The sequence below is a fragment of the Primulina tabacum genome, chromosome 15 (genome assembly GCF_025594145.1).
Source record: "Primulina tabacum isolate GXHZ01 chromosome 15, ASM2559414v2, whole genome shotgun sequence".
Classification (NCBI taxonomy): Eukaryota; Viridiplantae; Streptophyta; class Magnoliopsida; order Lamiales; family Gesneriaceae; genus Primulina; species Primulina tabacum.
The window spans coordinates 3,845,520-3,866,059 of NC_134564.1; the positions used below are offsets into that span (position 1 = coordinate 3,845,520).

The 20,540-nt window shown below is 38.3% G+C and overlaps 1 protein-coding gene across 1 annotated transcript; it reads right to left on the bottom strand.

Annotated features, from left to right (window-relative positions):
• Positions 1–12,045: 12,045 nt before the first annotated feature.
• On the bottom strand, positions 12,046–14,696 carry LOC142527955 (uncharacterized). Its single transcript, XM_075632962.1, has 8 exons — positions 14,578–14,696; positions 14,398–14,494; positions 14,166–14,304; positions 13,863–13,945; positions 13,007–13,141; positions 12,822–12,926; positions 12,548–12,685; positions 12,046–12,384 (listed from the first exon to the last, which is right to left on the bottom strand). The coding sequence occupies exons 1-7, from the start codon at positions 14,649–14,651 to the stop codon at positions 12,563–12,565; spliced, it is 756 nt and encodes a 251-aa protein (XP_075489077.1). The 5' UTR covers positions 14,652–14,696; the 3' UTR covers positions 12,046–12,384; positions 12,548–12,562.
• Positions 14,697–20,540: the final 5,844 nt, after the last annotated feature.

Below are 20,540 nucleotides of genomic sequence, written 5' to 3' on the forward strand. Positions count from 1 at the left end.
CTATAAAGGAGCTGACATGCAGTAGGTTAAATTTGAACTCGGGTATATAAAGAACATCAAACAGAACCAAAGATCCCAATCGAACTTCACCACATAATTTGAGATCATTGTATTCATGATTAGGCAGGATGACTGATAAGCACGAATTTCATAGCATTTTGAGGGCTTTATTTTGTCGTATTCGTGCTTATCTGGCATTTTTATTCCGAGTTTTGCGCTTAATTCGTGTTATTATTGCTATTTGCAGGTTTGACCAAAAGATAATGATAGCCGAAGAAAACAAAGAAGAGTCAAGCGTCACAATGCCATGTCAGAAATACCCGAAAAAATAGGAAAATAGAGGAAAAGAGAACCCGGACCCAGACACGGACCCCGTGTAAGGGTCCGTGCCTCAGATGCCAAAGGAAGACATTGACAGAGCCTACACGGACCCCCTGCCGGACCTGTACCCGGGGTCCGTGTCATCTGTCCTCGAGAATGAAAAATCCAGTGTGTACACGGACCCCGAGACGGATCTCTACACGGGGTCCGTGTCCAGTATTCCGGAAGAAGGTTTGGACAGAGTCTACACGGACCCATTTCCTGATGCATGCACGGGGTCCGTGTCCTTGAGATCAGAATCAGATTTGTTCGTGATTTGGAAGGAAATAAAAGGAGGAAAGACCTAAACAAAAAGGGTTCCTTTTTTTTTTACGTTTGAGAAGGAGGCCGCCATTCAGAGAAGAAAAGGAGAACTTTGAGACTTTTGGAAGACGGCGTTGGCTAGGGAGAAACGAGAGGAAAAACGTGCCTTACACGCAAGATTCGAGCACCATCACTGAGATTTGCTCTTCTCTCGTTTTTTTATTTTCGTCATGAATTCGAATATTAGATTTTCTTTTAGTCTTGAATTTATGGAGTAATTTTTCTTATGATCGGGACCACGATAGGGACAAACTATTGATTTTGTTCGTTCATTGGATTATTTGATTTATGAATTAATTTTATGTTATTGATTAATGTTGGCATAATTTTCGTGCTTTTAATCTGACCAATTATTTGCATGTTTGTTGTTTGATCTTGACTCGAAAGAGAATTGATTAAATTTACCTTCAAAAATATTAATCAACACACGGTTAAATCGACTAGAAATAGTATTCGGTTTCAATGTGCGATTTTAGGCGACAGCTGTGATTCCATCGTTGAATAATGCATTTTTGTTTGATTAAATTCAATTAAAAATAATTGGACTGTTAAATGAAAATAGGATTATAAATTCTAGAAATAGATTTATAGCAAATTCAGAGAATTTCATCGTGGCATCGAATAATTTGTGGTTAGTTAATTCCAATGCATGATAATAATCAAAGTTTGGACCGTTGTGTGTTCCCGATCATTTTATTAAATTTGAAAATATCTCAAGTTTCAACCTGTCCTGCAAGTCGAACGTAGTTAACAATTTAGCATAATTTAATTTAATTTAATTTCACCAGTTTAAATTATCATCAAATCACTTATTATTGTTTGTCTAGATTAAATCGAGTAATTTAAATCTTAGTATTTAAATAATAGTCTTTGTGGGATTGATACTTGGACTTTTCGTCTGATTACTATAACTTGACCTAGTCCGCTTGCCTAGAATTTTTCCCAACCGAAATAGCCGGTCAAGTTTTTGGCGCCGTTGCCGGGGACTATTTGTTTAATATTAGGATAAATTATTTATTTGAGACTAGGCGTTCTTATTTTTATTTTTTTAAAAAAAGCATTATTATTATTATTTTTATTTATTTTTTATTTCAGATTTTTGCTTTCTTTGGAGTTTGAATTGCGCACTTGAATTTTGATTGCAGGAGTCTAGCTCGTGTTATATGAGCCGTGCTCAAGGCGTCAAAAGTCTAGTGCCACTTGATCTAGAGATTGAAAGCACTCTCCGCAGCATTCGTAGAGCTCGAAAGAACAACAACTTGGCTCTTGAATTCGAATCTGAGGAGGAATCTGAAGTAGAACTTAAACCAGAATTTAGAGACATGGCCGGAGAAGAGGATGAGCGTACTTTAATGGAGCTTCATAGACCAGCGTTTGGAGGTTATGGCTCTAGTATCGTCCGCCCTACAATCAAGCAAACACATTCGAACTGAAGCCAGGCCGTCATCCAGATGATTCAACTCCAAGTCAAGTTTGGAGGCGCACCTTCTGAAGACCCCAATGCACATCTGGAGAATTTTCTGTCAATCTGTGATACAATCAAGTGCAATGGGGTGAGTACTGATGCCATTCGACTCAGACTATTTCCATTCTCCCTGCAAGGTGAAGCTATGGAGTGGATTCGAGATCTTCCAGCTGGTTCTATTACTACATGGGATGGGTTAGTCGAGGTCTTCATGCACAGGTATTTCCCCCAACCAAAATTACACAGTTGAGAAATGAAATTACATCATTTAGACAGAGAGATGGGGAATCATTGAATTCAGCATGGGCAAGGTTTAAAAAGATGTTAAGAATGTGCCCGAGACATGGTTTTTCGATCGGCTAGTAGGTTGAGACGTTTTACTATGGGGTGGATCCATCTGTTAGATCTATGCTTGATGCGGCAGCAAACGGTAGCCTGTACAGGAAAACGCCAACCGCAGCGCTTGAAATCATATATAATATGGCAGAGAGCAATGTGGGTTGGCAAGACAACCGTAGGGAGAAGAAAGTCGGATTTCTTGAGATGGATGCTTTGATAGCGATCACAGCAAAGCTTGATGGATTGACACATCAGATGGCACAGTTACAGGCAAATAAATCAATACCAGCCAAGTCAGTGCATCAAATTCAGGGAAACGCTGAGATAGTTGGTGGATCATCATCTAGTGACACGCCATTCATGCCAGATATGTCTCGTGAGGGAATACAGTGTTTTGGAGGGGACTCAGTGAATTATGTAGGGGAACCAGGGTCGACAACAATATAATCCATACAGTTTCTCATATAATCCGGGCTGGAGGAATCATCCGAATTTTGGGTGGAGGCAATCAGAAAATTCTTTTGAGCAACCACATTTTAATCCTCCACAGCATCCTACACAGCAAAAGCCTCCTCAGAAACCACCTAAACCTCCGCAAAGTACATGACCTTCTATGCCACCCGGTTTCAAGCCACATGATAGGAAGTCAAATCTTGAAGATATGCTCGCCAAGTACATAGCCGGGAATGAGATGAGATGGCAAAATCACGACACTATGATGCAAAGGGTGGAGACTCAACTAGGGCAGTTGGCGACACAAATGGCTACACGTGCTCCGGGTTCACTACCTAGTGACACGGAAAAGAATCCGAAAGGTGTCAATGCTGTCACGGTGACATCCCCCCAAAAGCAAGAGGTAGTTGATGTTGAGGAAAATGTGCAAGAAAATGGGTCATCCAAGCAAGGGCCCGAGGATGCAAGGAAAACAGGTAAGTCTCTATACTCAAATCTCTGTTGATATTAATTCACTCCCGTTTCCCCAAAGAGCAAAGCAACTGCAACTGGATACCCAATTTTCAAAATTCCTTGAGATTTTCAAAAAGCTGCACATAAATATCCCGTTTGCAGAAACTTTAGCTCAAATGCCCTCCTATGCAAAATTTCTTAAGGAAATTTTATCAAACAAGAGGAAACTAGTGGATTTTGAGACAGTGAAGCTTTCAGAGGAATGTTCTGCAATTCTACAAAATAATTTGCCTCAAAAAGCTAAGGACCCAGGTAGCTTCTCTATCCCTTGTACCATAGGAACTTCATTTTTTGGTAAAGCTTTGTGTGATTTAGGTGCAAGCATTAATTTAATGCCTTATTCATGTTTTGAGAAGCTAGGAATTGGTGAAGTTAGACCTACTACAATTTCCCTACAATTGGCTGATAGATCTATTAAATATCCTAGGGGAGTTGTAGAAGAAGTTTTAGTAAAAGTTGACAAGTTCATTTTCCCAGTACACTTTGTGGTGTTGGATATGGAAGAGGATCGTGAGATTCCTCTTATTTTATTAATACCATTTTTAGCCACTGGGAAAGCTCTGATAGATGTACACAAGGGTGAGTTGGTGTTGAGATTGAATGATGAGAGTGTAGTTTTTAACGTTTTTCAATCCATCAAATACCCCAATGATACATCTGATTGTTTTAGAATTGATGCTACCGACGAGTTGGTTGAGTATGGTTTGCAGGGACTACTTGATGAGGATCCTTTGGCGGTCTGTTTGACCCATTCATGCCCGCAAGAATTGAGAAATAAAGAGCTGGATGAATGCATTCATTATCTGGAAGCAGGCAGACCGATCTCAAAAACGGTAAACTCTAGGATTGGAGAGCTTGGGCATGTCCCAAGACCTTTAAAGTCATCCATCGAAGAAGTCCCAATCCTAGAGATGAAACCTCTTCCTTCGCACTTAAAATATCTATTTCTGCTTGATAATGATAAATTGCCAGTAATAGTGTCCTCTACTTTGACAGGTACGGAAGAAGAAAAGCTGTTGCGAGTTCTGAGAGATAATATCAAAGCCATAGGTTGGAGTATTGCAGACATAAAAGGGATCAGTTCATCCATGTGCATGCACAAAATTCTGATGGAGGCCGATCACAAGACATCTACCCAACCTCAAAGGCGTCTGAACCCAACTATGCAAGAGGTGGTGAAGAAAGAGGTGATAAAGCTACTGGACGCAGGTATTATTTACCCGATTTCTGATAGTAGGTAGGTAATTCCAGTACAAGTAGTTCCGAAAAAAGGTGGGATCACGGTAGTAAAAAATGAGAACAATGAATTGATTCCTACCAGAACTGTTACAGGGTGGCGTGTTTGCATTGATTATAGGAAACTGAATGATGCCACCCGTAAAGACCATTTCCTCCTCCCGTTTATTGATCAAATGTTGGAAATGTTACCTGGACATCCTTTCTACTGTTTCCTGGATGGCTACTCGGGTTATATGCAAATTCCTATTGACCCTGAAGATCAGGAGAAAATCACTTTTACATGTCCTTACGGGACATTTGCATATAAACGAATGTCATTCGGTCTATGTAATGCACCAGCAACTTTCCAACGCTGCATGATGGCGATTTTTCATGACATGATTGAGGATTTTATAGAAATATTCATGGATGACTTTTCTGTCTTTGGATCTTCATTCGATACTTGTTTGATTAATTTGTCTAAGGTCTTAGAGAGATGTGAGGAGTCAAATCTGGTCTTAAATTGGGAAAAATGTCATTTCATGGTGAGAGAGGGAATAGTGTTGGGGCACAAAATTTCTGAAACTGGGATTGAAGTTGATAAGGCTAAAATTGAAGTAATAGAAAAACTCCCAGCCCCAACAAACATTAGAGGAGTGCATAGTTTTCTAGGACATGCAGGGTTCTATAGGCGCTTCATAAAAGATTTTTCTTACATTGCTAAGCCACTGACCAATTTGCTGATAAAAGATGTGCGTTTTGATTTTTCTGATGAGTGTGTGCAGACATTTAAATTTTGAAGGAGAAATTGATCACCGCACCTGTGATGATAGCACCTGACTGGGGGTCGCCATTTGAGGTGATGTGTGATCCAAGTGACACAGCTCTAGGGGCAGTGTTGGGGCAAAAGAGAGAAAAATGCATCCATGTCATCTACTATGCTAGTATGACACTGTCAGCTGCCCAACTGAACTATGCCACTACAGAGAAGGAGCTTCTTGCTGTGGTTTTTGCTCTGGATAAATTTAGATCTTATTTAATTGGGAGAAAAGTTGTAGTGCACACCGATCATTCAACCTTGAAATACTTAATGTCTAAAAAGGATGCAAAGCCAAGGCTAATTCGCTGGATTCTTCTGTTGCAGGAATTTGACTTGACGATAATCGATAGGAAGGGGACAGAGAACCAAGTTGCAGATCATCTTTCGCATCTGGAGAATCTTATTCAAGGTAATGACATTATTCGCGATGATTTCCCGGATGAACAACTCTTTGAAATCAACAGTTTACCATGGTATGCTGATTTTGTTAATTATTTATCAAGTAAGTTCATTCCTCCCCATTTTACGTATCAGCAAAAGAAGAAGTTTTTCTCAGATTTGAAATATTATTTGTGGGAGGATCCTTATTTGTTTAGAATATGTGCAGACGGTATAGTCCGGAGATGTATTCCCCAAGGAGAGGTAAGCGAAATTTTGTTTCATTGTCATACTGGTCCGGCTGGAGGCCATTTTGGGGCAACTAGAACTGCATCCAAAGTCCTCCAGTCTTGTTTTTATTGGCCTACTCTGTTTAAGGATACACATGAATATGTCACAAAATGTCCAGATTGTCAGCGCACAGGTAATATCTATAGGAGACATGAATTACCTCTCAATAATAATCTTGTGTGTGAAATATTTGATGTGTGGGGTATCGATTTCATGGGTCCATTCCCGGTTTCTTTTGGGAACAAGTATATTTTGGTGGCTGTAGATTACGTGTCTAAGTGGGTGGAGGCAACTTCATGCAAGACTAATGATTCTAGGGTTGTCGTTCAATTTCTTATGAAAAATATTTTCTCACGTTTTGGCACACCTAGAGCCATTATTAGCGATTGGGGTACTCATTTTTGCAATCGTCAATTTGACAGTCTGTTGGCTAAGTATGGGGTCCGACATAAGGTGGCCACACCTTATCATCCTCAAACTAGTGGCCAAGTCGAGGTATCAAACAGAGAACTTAAACGCATTCTTGAGAAGACTGTCGGTGCTTCAAGGAAAGAATGGTCTAGAAAACTCGACGATGCACTTTGGGCTTACCGAACTTCATTTAAAACCCCCATTGGCATGTCCCCGTTTAGACTATTGTATGGGAAGTCGTGTCACCTACCTGTTGAACTTGAACATAAGGCTTATTGGGCTACTAAATTTTTAAATTTTGATGATAAAGCCACAGGTGACGAGAGAGTGCTGCAACTGAATGAACTAGATGAGTTTAGGTTGGATGCCTATGAGAACGCCAAGCTTTACAAGGAGAAAACCAAACGTTGGCATGATCAGAACATCGTTCATCGAGAATTTGTGGTGGGACAACTGGTACTGTTATATAATTCTCGACTAAAATTGATGCCAGGTAAGTTGCGTTCACGGTGGTCAGGACCATACACCATCACACAAGTTTTCCCCTATGGGACGGTGGAGATCACTAGTGAAACAACTGGAGCATTCAAGGTGAATGGGCATAGGCTGAAAGTTTATCATGGTGGTACCGTGCCCGATGAGCCAACCAACGTGGATCTGCAGGATCCAAATTGAATACAGGGAGCACAGTCAGGCTATCGACTATAAATTTAGCGCTTGCTGGGAGGCAACCCAATGTTTATTTTAGTTTTCTTTCGTCTTTTCTTTTAGTTTCTTTACGTTTTGTTTTATGCATATCTCGTGAGCTAATCTCTGTTAATGGTGGTGCAGGTAATTTATTCACTGGAGGTGGGATTTCTCAAGTGTGGGAGAGTCTATCAGGGCGAGCGGTTTCAGGACGTCAAATAGACCAGGGAAGTTTCTGTACAATTCTTGCATCTTGTGTGCTTGATTGAGTTTCAAATTTGATGTATAGATTTATAGAATTGTACATTCATGGCTTCACATATGGATTTGGTTCGTAGTGTTCAGGGAATTGATATAAAAAAAACCCTAGAACTCGTCTGATTAGCCCTCGAAGCGAAAATACGAACGATGATGACTTAGGGATGATTTAGGCGATCTTTGGACCGTTTGAGCCTTTCAAGCCTACCTGATACATCATTTATTGTCTCTAGTAACCCCTCTTGAGCCTGTAAAAATCGAATGGTGTGTGTCAATGACACACAATTAGACCTCATTCGTAATTTATTCAATGTCCCACATAAACTACCTGAATTCTAGCTTATACACTTTTATCCTACCCGAACGTTTGAGAAAAATAAACCCTTCGAGCGCTCTGAAATGTTCCAAAACTCACATGTGCGGAAAAAGACGTATCTAAAGGAGTTGTTGAATTGCCTTTGAATGAAAAAAGTGGATTTATTGAAAAAAAAAGGGGTATAAAGTGTATGGTATTGAAGACATCCGAAATATTTGTGGGTGAAAGTTGAAGGACAATAGAAAGGAAAGAGATAATAGAGCTCTAAAGATGATAAAAGTACAGTAATCGGTGACGAGTTAAAGAGTTGAATGAATGCGCCGCAGGAAAATATTTATCTTCTCTCACTTTTGATTCCCATGCCTTTTATTGTAGCCGTGAACCTTAGCCTTACGTTATAAGCTTAAAAAGACATATTAACCAAGTCATCGTCGTTCAACATTTAGTAGAGAGGGGTATGAAAGTCGAGCATATGGGGCGTTACGAAAAAAAAATGAAAAATGAATGAATATAAGTGATCCTGAAACCAAGTAGCTGTTGATGAGTATGAATTCTGACTTGCACACTACACACATCTCGTTCCGTTGATCTTTACTGGGTAATGTTTGATTCTTGATTTGTGATGAAAACGAATCTTGTGATATTCGAAGCATGATCTTTTGACTGGGAGTGAAGGAGTTTGACAAATTGAGAAGTTTTGATTGTACTACTTGAGTTCTGAATCTAAAATATGTTTCATCTTTATTTCTTGTCTGATTTGTTCGAGGACGAACAAAGGTTATGTGTGGGGGAGTTGATAAGCACGAATTTCATAGCATTTTGAGGCCTTTATTTTGTCGTATTCGTGCTTATCTGACATTTTTATTCCGAGTTTTGCGCTTAATTCGTGTTATTTTGCTATTTGCAGGTTTGACCAAAAGATAATGATAGCCGAAGAAAACAAAAAAGAGTCAAGCGTCACAATGCCATGTCAGAAATACCCGAAAAAATAGAAAAATAGAGGAAGAGAGAACCCGGACCCAGACACGGACCCCGTGTAAGGGTCCGTGCCTCAGAAGCCAAAGGAAGACATTGACAGAGCCTACACGGACCCCCTGCCGGACCTGTACCCGGGGTCCGTGTCATCTGTCCTCGAGAATGAAAAATCCAGTGTGTACACGGACCCCGAGACGGATCTCTACACGGGGTCCGTGTCCAGTATTCCGGAAGAAGGTTTGGACAGAGTCTACACGGACCCATTTCCTGATGCATGCACGGGGTCCGTGTCCTTGAGATCAGAATCAGATTTGTTCGTGATTTGGAAGGAAATAAAAGGAGGAAAGACCTAAACAAAAAGGGTTCCTTTTTTTTTTTACGTTTGAGAAGGAGGCCGCCATTCAGAGAAGAAAAGGAGAACTTTGAGACTTTTGGAAGACGGCGTTGGCTAGGGAGAAACGAGAGGAAAAACGTGCCTTACACGCAAGATTCGAGCACCATCACTGAGATTTGCTCTTCTCTCGTTTTTTTATTTTCGTCATGAATTCGAATATTAGATTTCATTCTAGTCTTGAATTTATGGAGTAATTTTTCTTGTGATCGGGACCACGATAGGGACAAACTATTGATTTTGTTCGTTCATTGGATTATTTGATTTATGAATTAATTTATGTTATTGATTAATGTTGGCATAATTTTCGTGCTTTTAATCTGACCAATTATTTGCATGTTTGTTGTTTGATCTTGACTCGAAAGAGAATTAGATTAAATTTACCTTCAAAAATATTAATCAACACACGGTTAAATCGACTAGAAATAGTATTCGGTTTCAATGTGCGATTTTAGGCGACTGCTGTGATTCCATCGTTGAATAATGTATTTTTGTTTGATTAAATTCAATTAAAAATAATTGGACTGTTAAATGAAAATAGGATTATAAATTCTAGAAATAGATTTATAGCAAATTCAGAGAATTTCATCGTGGCATCGAATAATCTGTGGTTAGTTAATTCCAATGCATGATAATAATCAAAGTTTGGACCGTTGTGTGTTCCCGATCATTTTATTAAATTTGAAAATATCCCAAGTTTCAACCTGTCCTGCAAGTCGAACATAGTTAACAATTTAGCATAATTTAATTTAATTTAATTTCACCAGTTTAAATTATCATCAAATCACTTATTATTGTTTGCCTATATTAAATCGAGTAATTTAAATCTTAGTATTTAAATAATAGTCTCTGTGGGAACGATACTTGGACTTTTCGTCCAATTACTATAACTTGACATAGTCCGCTTGCTAGAATTTTTCACAACCGAAATAGCCGGTCAATGACACATGAATTATCCACATATTTAAGGGAAGTGAAAGAATTCGCATTTGAACAAATATGACGAGATGCCCTCGAATCCACGATCCAACATGAAGGTGAATGCAACATATTAGGATAGATATCGAGAGACAACTACCTGAATTAAAGTGATCATTCGAACCATCTTTCCGATCAATTTTCTTGTCAACAGCGGAGAGATGTTGAACAAACATGGCCATCAGTTGTTCCATCTGTTTCTTATCAAAATTCTGTAAGATATTTGAAGAAGAATCAAGAGTGTCTCGGGTTCCAGATGAAGCAATCTGTCCTAATACTTGATTTACTAGAGCAGGCGAAATTCTGTTCATATATTTGGTTCTGTTTTTGTATCCGGGTGGATAGCCATGAATCTTGTAACAGGTATCCACAGTGTGGCCAGGAACATTGTATGAAGTACAATATGGTCTGCCTTTCTGGAATTTATTTCTCACTTTGTTATTGTGCTGTGATTGGTGTTGCTCCACTTTGAGTGCAAATGCCAAGTCGTTTGTGGGTGTATTGAAGTTAGATTGATTTCCAATAGCCCTTTGTCTCTCTTCTTGTATGACTAAAGCAAAAATTATGTTGATAGACGAAAGAGGATCAAGTAGAAGAACTTGACTCCTGATATGAGTAAATGAATCATTGAGACCCATGAGGAAAGGCATGGCGTAATCCATCTGAACATTGTTGTCAATGTTCTTGGTCCCATAACAATTGCACTTACCACAACTGCAAACCGGGCGAAATTGATTTAATTCTTCCCAAATGGCCTTAAGCTTAGTGAAGTAGATACCAACCGGATCTTGATCTTGACGTAAATTGATCAATTCTCTACGTAGTTGGAATATTCTGGGAGCATTGCTTTGTTGGAAACGATCTCGCAGATCCTTCCATATATCTTCTGCTGATTCTGCGAACAAGACGCTCGCTGATATCTCCTTGGATACAGAATTCAGTAGCCAAGAAATGACTATGTTGTTGTTTCGTGTCCACGCATTTGTCAAGGTGAGATCACTCTCTGGTGGTTTGGGAATAGATCCATCAATGAAACCCAGCTTGTTCTTAACGGAGAGTGCAATTGTCATTGCTCGACTCCATGACGGAAAATTTTCGCCAGTGAGTTGCTGTGAAACCAGGAGTAGCCCTGGATTATCAGAATGATGTAGAAAGTAGGGCTCGATTGATCATCAACGGCTGATCGCCCCATTTGCAGATTCCATGCCGGGGAATTCGTGTTTGCCATGGATCCAGATGCCGATATTCAGCATTTCCAATTACGAATTTTGAGAATGAAAGTAAACTCACTAGACACTAGCTCGACGAGAGAATCGCAATCTCACTGATCATTCGACGAGAGAATCGCTCTCACTGATCATCTGCTCACCAATGTTTTGTGCAGCTGTTGTGCGGAAATGCTCTGATACCATATTACAGAGATAAGCATACACCGAATGGAAGAAGAGTTTTCATTATGTATTCGAGAATCAGAGAGAGTTGGGAGACGTCTGTACATCATCTATTATTTATCATATGCTTTTATCAATTGAGTAAGCTTGACTAACTATCTAACTAACTATAACTAACTAATAACCGAGCTAACTTACTGCTAACTATAACTAACTAATAAACTATAACTAACTAATAACCGAGCTAACTTACTGCTAACTATAACTAACTAATAACCGAGCTGACTGTTAGCCTGATATGATGAAAATTAAAAGTTTCAACAATAAACATGTGATATAATTAATTATTATTTTTTAAAAAAAGAATTTGTTGAAACTGTGCATGTTAACTTGTATTGAAGGCTGAAGCAATTAGGACTGTTAAATAATTAATATTCAAATCCAGAATTAATTAAGTTATAAAATCACAACAACAAAAAACAAAAACAATTTCAGGCCGCATAATTATCAGCTGAAACCCATTCGAAAATAACTTCCCCCCTAAATGTTAAATGTCAAGTGCGATTCTTGTGAACTATTTTTCATCTAAAATACAATGAGTCCTCCCAGAAAAAGCACCAAGAAGATTGAAGAATCATATAAAATTTCTATTTCCTTTCCACCATCTTGATGCAGCTAATTGCAGGACCGGCCATACAGAATATACAAAAGTAGCATCGATAGGTTGGACTCATAGGCACCTCCATATCTCCAAATGTAAGACCAGCAATCAATGAGAAGCACGTGGTGTTATGCTCGATGTCAATCTCAGGGAAACTGCAAGATTGAAACAAGTATCAAAATACATGAAGCAATGATATCCTGAACATTTTCCAATATATGAAAACAATGCTTTGAAAGGTTAGATGACTTGTATCGGTTCGGTTCATTTCAAAGAGGAAAAAGAGCCGGGGTAGATAATGGAAACTATCATCTTTACCTTTAGCATCTGATTTCAAATCCCATCTACATCTGTTCGAAACAAATAGTCTTCGTCGTCTAATTCCTCATGGTAAAGAGTTATTGAGGGCACACCAATCTTTTCGATATTTTCGATCTCATGTGATGATCTTTGGCCCTGAAAGATTATACTTGCTACTTATCAATCACAAGCTCATTTTGCATGCATGGAGAACTATGAAAGACATTATTAATCATAACTCACTGCCATGTTTCAGTTTAGCCGATCAATACTGTATCTTAAAGGAACTAACCTTCTTCAAGATATAAATGAAATAATGAAATCCATCTCCGAATGTCCTCCATTCAAGAGACCACGTAAATGTGGGAGCATTAAAGAAAGGACGCCTGAAGTGCGGCTACAGAACCAAAAATCAAAGTTTCATTAGTTTTATTGTTATGGTGGGAAGTAGTGGGAATCATTGAGTTTTCTTTCTACCTGACCAAATGTGATGGAAATGAAAACGCCGCGGGGTTTCAAAACTCGATGAACACCTTGGAGCATTGCCATAACCCTCTCTGTTGTTAGAGGTTCCGGGTTCCATGGATCACCCGAGTCAACAAACAATACATCCTATGCAACAAAAAATTTAAAAAAAATAGAGGCTCGATAAAAACTTTAAATTAATAAATAAAAAAAGATAATCATAAAACTCCCTTTAAAATTGAAGGTTTTTAGGGACCGTTAAGCATATTAGATGGGATGATCTAGAGTTGATAAAATAAGATATTTTACATTTTGATTCTATGTGCCTCGTTCATCATATCCCATGTACCAAACGTCCCCTTGTACGCGTCTTCATCAAGTAAAATGAATCGTTTATGCGAAAAGGGGGATGGATATGAAATTATCGAGAGGATCCTAAAAAAACTTAACGCATTCATGCTCTAATTTCACGTAGTCCAACTTGCTTAATCAGTTCATCCCCTACCAACCAAACCAATCCATGAAGAACATAATTGGATCAAGGAAACAAGATTATTCTTTTTGGTGGCTAAGTCAGAAACCAAAAATTCCAGTTTCTTTCTTTCTTTGTTTTTCTTTAATAATAAAAGAGGCGCAAAATCCACGATCTTTACATGCGGTACAGAAATATGTTTGTGTGTGCATATACAAACTTAAAAAACTCTGATGGATTAATCGCCCCTGCCCATTCCCTCTAGCTCTCACTCATTCATCCATTTTTTTCCTCATAAACCAAACCTACAACAAATATTCCTAATTATCTAATTCTATTATATACTAAGAGATGATGTTCTTCTATTGACAAAGATGATTAATAATTCAACCTTACCATGGTTCCCTTCTCTATAACAACATCAAAACATTCATCTTCAAATGGCAGGTTTAACATGTCAGCTTCCACTACTTTAATTTCTGATAACAACACAAGCCAAAATACCAACAACTTGAGAATTGAATCCCATCAGCTATTAGGAACTAAATTCTTGTAATGCAGTCATTGTACATAAAAATAAACTCGTCATAAAAAAACAATGAACCATTATAAATAAACAAAATCAAGAATTGGTTCAAGCCCTATGCCCTCAACTTAGTAGAAAAGATTTTTAAAAAATGAATCCAAGATAAGGAACACCTTTAAAGCCCTTAGAAGACAATCGTTGCTTCATCTTCTCCACAGCAACTGGAGACAAATCAATGCAGGTCAGCTCGGTAATTCCATCTCTATACAATTCTTCACACAGCTGAGAGTTCCCACAACCGACCTCCAATACCTATTTTATTGGTAACCCAACATTAAAAATCATTCCTTTTTTTCCCGGAAATAAGCAAGCGATTTCAGCAAATATATAAAACGAGCGATTCACCGAAGCATTGGGCTCAATTTCTCGAAGAATAAGATCCCGGAAATGAGAATAGTCTTTGAACCATTCGTAATGCTCTTCCTCAGCAAATCTCTGGTCCCTAAACTTCAATATTTGATTCACAGGTAACAAAAATGACTCAGTTACAATTCTTAAGAAGATGCATGGAATTTCGCAGCTGACCAGTAGTGGCGGTCGAGGTACGCGGATGCAGTGGCCGGAACGGCTTCGTATTTGTCAGTCTTTGGCACATCCATCTTTCATCGAAGGTAATTTCCGGAACGGTGTGTGGCAAACCTACATGCTGTTTATAAATGGGCTTCCAAACAAAATTAACCCAAAACAAAATTAACCCAAATTTAACATGTGGCCCAATCTAATTTCTTAAATGAGCCCATTAAGAATTGGAAATATTGGTTCGCCCATAGTCACGCAATAGGTGTGATTTTTGAGTCTGTTTGGTTGGAGAAACCTTTTTTTTAAAAAAAAATAATAATGATTTTTTAAAACATAGAATGTTTGTCTATAAAAATTATTTTTAAAATATGTAAAAATATTTTTTTTCTGCTTCTGTTTTTATTAAAAATAAAAATAAAAGTACGTTTTTTTACATTTATCCAAATGTCAAAATTGCTTCTGTTTTTTTTTTTTAAATAAAAACACTTAAAAAATTGAAATTATTTAAGTGTTATTTTTAAGCTACAACTAGCTTATGTATCCAAGCTGGCCTTTTGTTTGTTCCTTTCAACTAATTGTGTTCATTGAACTGTTCAAGTAGAAAAACCGAAATTGTAGTTTATTTGGTTCGATTTTTAAAAAAATATGCTCAGTTTTGGTTGCTAATTTCGGTTCGGGTTTTAAAGAAAAAACCGTAAATGGACTGTTTTTTACATATAACATATATTTAAAATAGTTAACCAATTTATATATCATATTTTAAAATAGTTAGAATTGTATTAATGCAAAAAATTAAATGGATGTTTCTTAATCATTTTATCATATTTGTTTTAAATTAATGTTTTATTTATTTATCCAATCTTTGCTATTTTTATATAGTTTCAAAAAATATTCAAATGTTTACTGAGAATTCAATATAAAACATATAATTTAGTTTATTTTTTAATTTATTAATTAAACCATATAAACTAAAACCGAACTAACCAAATCGTAGTATAAGAAAACAAAGCCAAATATAAAATAAAATGGTATGTTTTCATATCAGATATTTGAAAACCAAAAACTAAACCAAACCGATCACGTCCCTACCAATTCCCATCGTCGGTCAACGTACAAGCTATCTATTAAATCACACATGCAATGCCTTGTATCGGACTGCTAATCGTAAATTGTACCTAAATTAAACAAAAAGAGAGTCGTGAATAAAAAGTTGGCAATTTTGGTTATAATTGAAATCATCCGTGGAAGATAACATCAATTTGTCGGAAAGATTTTTTCAAAGAAAATGGGCCAGTGAAGAAAAACGTGTATTAAATGGATGAAAGGGACAGTTGGCAAATTTGAATCAAATTTGAAGAGGAATGTTCATACGTGTTTTTAACGCGTATTTACACGGACAAAGGGTTCTATAAATAGAGCTTCCCCCTTCATTCTGAAATCATCACTTCTTCGAGTTTTCTCTCATCTTATAAGCATTTGAGTGCTTAGTTTTATAATATTTGTGAGGTGTTTTGTTCTCCTGTATTAAAAGAGTGTGTGTTCTCTTTGAAAACACAGTGAGTGAGTTGTACACCATAAAATATTATAGTGGAATTGTTTTCATCTTACCCGTGGTTTTTACCCTAATAATTTTTAGGGGTTTTCCACGTAAATCTCGTGGTCCAGTTTATTCTTTATTTTCGAGTTTTTCAGAACCTTGGTTTAAAATTTCTTAAAATTCTGAGTATGCTCTGTGGTTGCAGCCTAAACTGATCTTCCACATCAAAAAAGATTTTTTTTTGAGATTTTTTATTTAAGGCGGGATTATTTTGTTCAATCTACTAAATTGTTGTAGACATAATGGCGGGAAGGTACGAAATAGCAAAGTTCAACGGAAGCAATTTTATGCTGTGAAAAATAAAGGTACAAGCAGTTTTAAGAAAGGAGAATTGCTTGGCGGCTATTGGAGATAGACCGGTGGAGATTACAGATGATGGAAAGTGGAATGAGATAAATGATAATGTTGTTGCCAATTTACACTACTTGGCTATAGCAGACGAAGTTTTGTCAAGTATCTCTGAGATAAAAATAGCCAAAGTTATCTGAGATACTCTAACAAAGATGTACGAGGTCAAGTCGCTACACAACATGATTTTCCTAAAGAGAAGGCTTTATACTCTTCGGATGGCGGAATCCTCATCAATGACCGACCATATCAACACACTAAATACTTTATTTGCCCAACTCACTTCCATAGGGCATAAAATAGGGAAAAATGAACGTGCGGAGCTTCTACTTCAAAGTCTACCAGATTCATATGATCAACTTATCATTAACATAACCAACAATATTCTTATGGGCTTTCTAAGATTCGACGATGTCTTAACTGCGGTTCTCGAAGAAGAAAGCCGGCGCAAGAATAAGGAAGATAGGTTGGTAACCTCAAAGCAGGTAGAGGCTTTACCGATGATAAGAGGAAGATTCATGGACCGTGACTCCAGTGGAAGCCAAAGGCGAGGTAGATCAAAGTCAAGAAGTAAGAAGAAAAATATTTACTGCTTTAAATGTGGCGGTAAAGGGCACTTCAAGAAAGATTGTACGAGTATCGATAAAAGTTCTCAAGGAAATGTGGTCAGTACTTCAGGCAGTGGTGAAATATTATTCAACGAAGCAGCAACTGTTGCAGAAGGTAGGCACAAATTTTGTAACACATGGATTATGGATTCAAGAGCGACGTGGCATATACATCTCGGAGAGAATGGTTTGGTCATTATGAACCAGTCTCGGGAGGATCTGTATTCATGGAAATGATCATGCCTTGGAAATCGCTGGGGTCGGTACTGTCAAAATTAAAATGTTTGATGGCACCATTCGCACCATACAGGAGGTACGACATGTGAAAGGACTGACGAAAAATCTTTTGTCCTTGGGGCAATTGCATGACATCGGGCGCAAAACTCGTATCGAGTACGAGATCATAAAAATTGTGAAGGGAGCGCTTGTGGTTATGAAGGCGGAAAAAGTTGCTGCAAATCTGTATGTACTTTTGGGAGAAACACACAAAGAGGCAGAACTAGCTGTTGCATCAATTGGTTCAGGAGAAGAATTAACAATGTTATGGCATAGAAAGCTCGGGCATATGTCAGAACGAGGATTGAAAATTCTCTCAGAACGGAAGCTACTGCCGGGACTTACAAAAGTGTCACTACCCTTTTGTGAGCACTGTGTTACCAGTAAACAACACATATTAAAGTTTGGCACTTCTACTGCCAGGAGTAAAAGCATATTGGAGCTTATTCATTCGGATGTTTGGCAAGCACCAGTTGTATCCCTAGGAGGAGCGAGATACTTTGTCTCGTTCATTGATAATTTCTCTAGGAGATGTTGGGAATCAAGAAGAAATCACATGTTCTCCAGATCTTCAAAGATTTCAAAGCGCGGGTTGAACTTGATTCAGAAAAGAAAATCAAGTGTCTGAGGACTGACAATGGAGGAGAATATATCAGTGACGAATTTGATGCATATTGTCAACATGAAGGCATCAAAAGACAATTCACAACGGCTTACACACCTCAACAGAATGGAGTGACAGAGCGGATGAACAGAACCTTGTTGGACAGAACAAGAGCTATGTTGAGGACTGCGGGTCTAGACAAGTCATTTTGGACGGAAGCAGTCAAAACTGCTTGTTATATTATCAATCGTTCTCCTTCAGTGGCGATTGATCTGAAGACTCCGATGGAGATGTGGACCGGAAAGCCGACATATTATTCTCATTTGTCTACATTTGGAAGTCTTGTGTACGTTCTGTACAATGAGCAAGAAAGATCGAAGTTGGATTCGAAATCCATAAAATGTATCTTCTTGGATTATGCTGATGGAGTAAAGGGGTTTCGCATGTGGGATCCTACTGTCCACAAGCTTGTCATTAACAGGATGTTATCTTCGAGGAAGATAAAGTAAAGGGAGACAAAGGCACACAGAATTCAGAAACTACTATTTTTCAGGTGGAAAATAAGGCGGACGAAGGTCAAGTTTCTTGTGAAGCAGTACCAGAGCACGAAGAACAAGAACATGTTGAGTCTGAGGTTTCCAATGTGAGGCAGTCAACTCGAGACAGAAGACCATCAGGTTGGCTTTCAGATTATATCACTGAAAGCAACATTGCATATTGTCTATTATCAGAGGATGGTGAGCCATCGAGTTTCCACGAGGCTACTCAAAGTTCGGATGTATCCTGGTGGATGATAGCAATGCAAGAAGAGTTGGAGGCATTAGACAGGAATAAAACTTGGGATCTTGTTACACTACCATGAGGAAGGAAAGCCATTGGAAACAGATGGGTCTATAAGATCAAGCGTGATGACAATAACCAAGTAGAGCGGTATCGTGCTAGATTGGTGGTAAAAGGGTATGCTCAAAAAGAAGGCATTGACTTCAATGAGATATTTTCTCCTGTGGTTCGGCTTACAACAGTCAGAGTGGTGATGGCATTATGTGCGGTGTTTGACCTACATCTAGAACAACTAAATGTGAAAACAATATTTTTTCATGGAGATCTTGAAGAAGAAATCTATATGCTCCAACCAGAAGGTTTTGTGGGAAAAGGCAAAGAGAACTTGGTTTGCAGGTTGAACAAATCTCTATACGATCTCAAACAGGCGCCGAGGTGTTGGTACAAGAGATTTGATTCCTATATCACGAACCTTGGATACAACAGACTAAGTGCAGACCCTTGTACATATTTCAAGAGGTCTGGTGATGATTATATTATTTTACTGTTGTAAGTGGACAACATGTTGGTAGCAGGCCCCAACAAATATCAGGTCCAAGGATTGAAGGCACAGTTGGCTAGGGAATTTGATATGATGGACTTGGGACCAGCAAACAAGATTCTAGGGATGCAAGTTCACCGAGATAGAAGTAACATAAAGATTTGGCTTTCGCAGAAAAATTATTTGAAAAAAGTCTTGCAACGCTTCAACATGCAAGATAGTAAGCCAATATCGACCCCTCTTCCTGTTAACTTCAAGTTATCCTCCGAGATGTGTCCTAGCAGTGAAGCAGAGAGGATGGAGATGTCTCGAGTACCGTATGTATCAGCAGTGGGAAGTTTGATGTTCGCCATGATCTGTACAAGACCGGACATTGGTCAAGCAGTGAGAGCAGTTAGTCGGTATATGGCGAATCCTGGACGAGAGCATTGGAGCACTGTTAAGAGAATCCTTAGATACATTAAGGGTACCTTGAATGCTGCATTATGTTATGGAGGATCAGATTTTACACTCAGGGGCTATGTCGATTCAGATTATGCGGGTGATCCTGATAAGAGAAAATCTACTACTGGTTATGTGTTTACACTCGCAGGGGGAGCAGTAAGCTGGGTTTCAAAACTGCAGACAGTTGTGGAGTTATCTACAATGGAGGCATAATACATGGCAGCTACTCAAGCTTGCAAGGAGGCAATATGGATTAAAAGGTTATTACAGAAGATCGGGCACAAACAAGAGAATGTTCCTTTGTTATGTGATAGTCAGTATGCCTTGCACATCGCAAGAAATCCAGCCTTTCATTCCAGAACGAAACACATTGGAGTTCAATTTCACTTTGTGCGGGAAGTAGTAGATGAAGAAAGTGTGGATATGCAGAAGATCCATACGAAAGAAAACATAGCTGATTTTCTGACCAAGCCAGTGAACACTGATAAGTTTGAGTGGTGTAGATCCTCAAGTGGTCTAGCAGAAACGTAAGCAGCAGGGAATGACAAGATTGAAAAGATGCGTAGAGATGTGTTTGATTTCTCAATCAAATCTCCAAGTGAGAGAAATGTCGGCAAGATTTTTTCAAAGAAAATGGGCCACTCAAGAAAAACGTTTATTAAATGGATGAAAGGGACAGTTGGCAAATTTGAATCAAATTTGAAGCGGAATGTTCATACGCGTTTTTGACGCGTATTCACACGGACAAAGTGCTCTATAAATAGAGCTCCC

What these genes read in the sequence shown, in the direction of transcription:
- LOC142527955 (XM_075632962.1), bottom strand. Translation starts at nt 14,651, where the DNA reads ATGGATGTGCCAAAGACTGACAAATACGAAGCCGTTCCGGCCACTGCA. An exon ending in TACCTCGACCGCCACTACTG is followed by an intron (nt 14,495 to 14,577) that starts GTCAGCTGCGAA and finishes ATTGAAGTTTAG; the next exon opens with GGACCAGAGATTTGCTGAGG. An exon ending in TTATAGAGAAGGGAACCATG is followed by an intron (nt 13,142 to 13,862) that starts GTAAGGTTGAAT and finishes TTTGTTGCATAG; the next exon opens with GATGTATTGTTTGTTGACTC.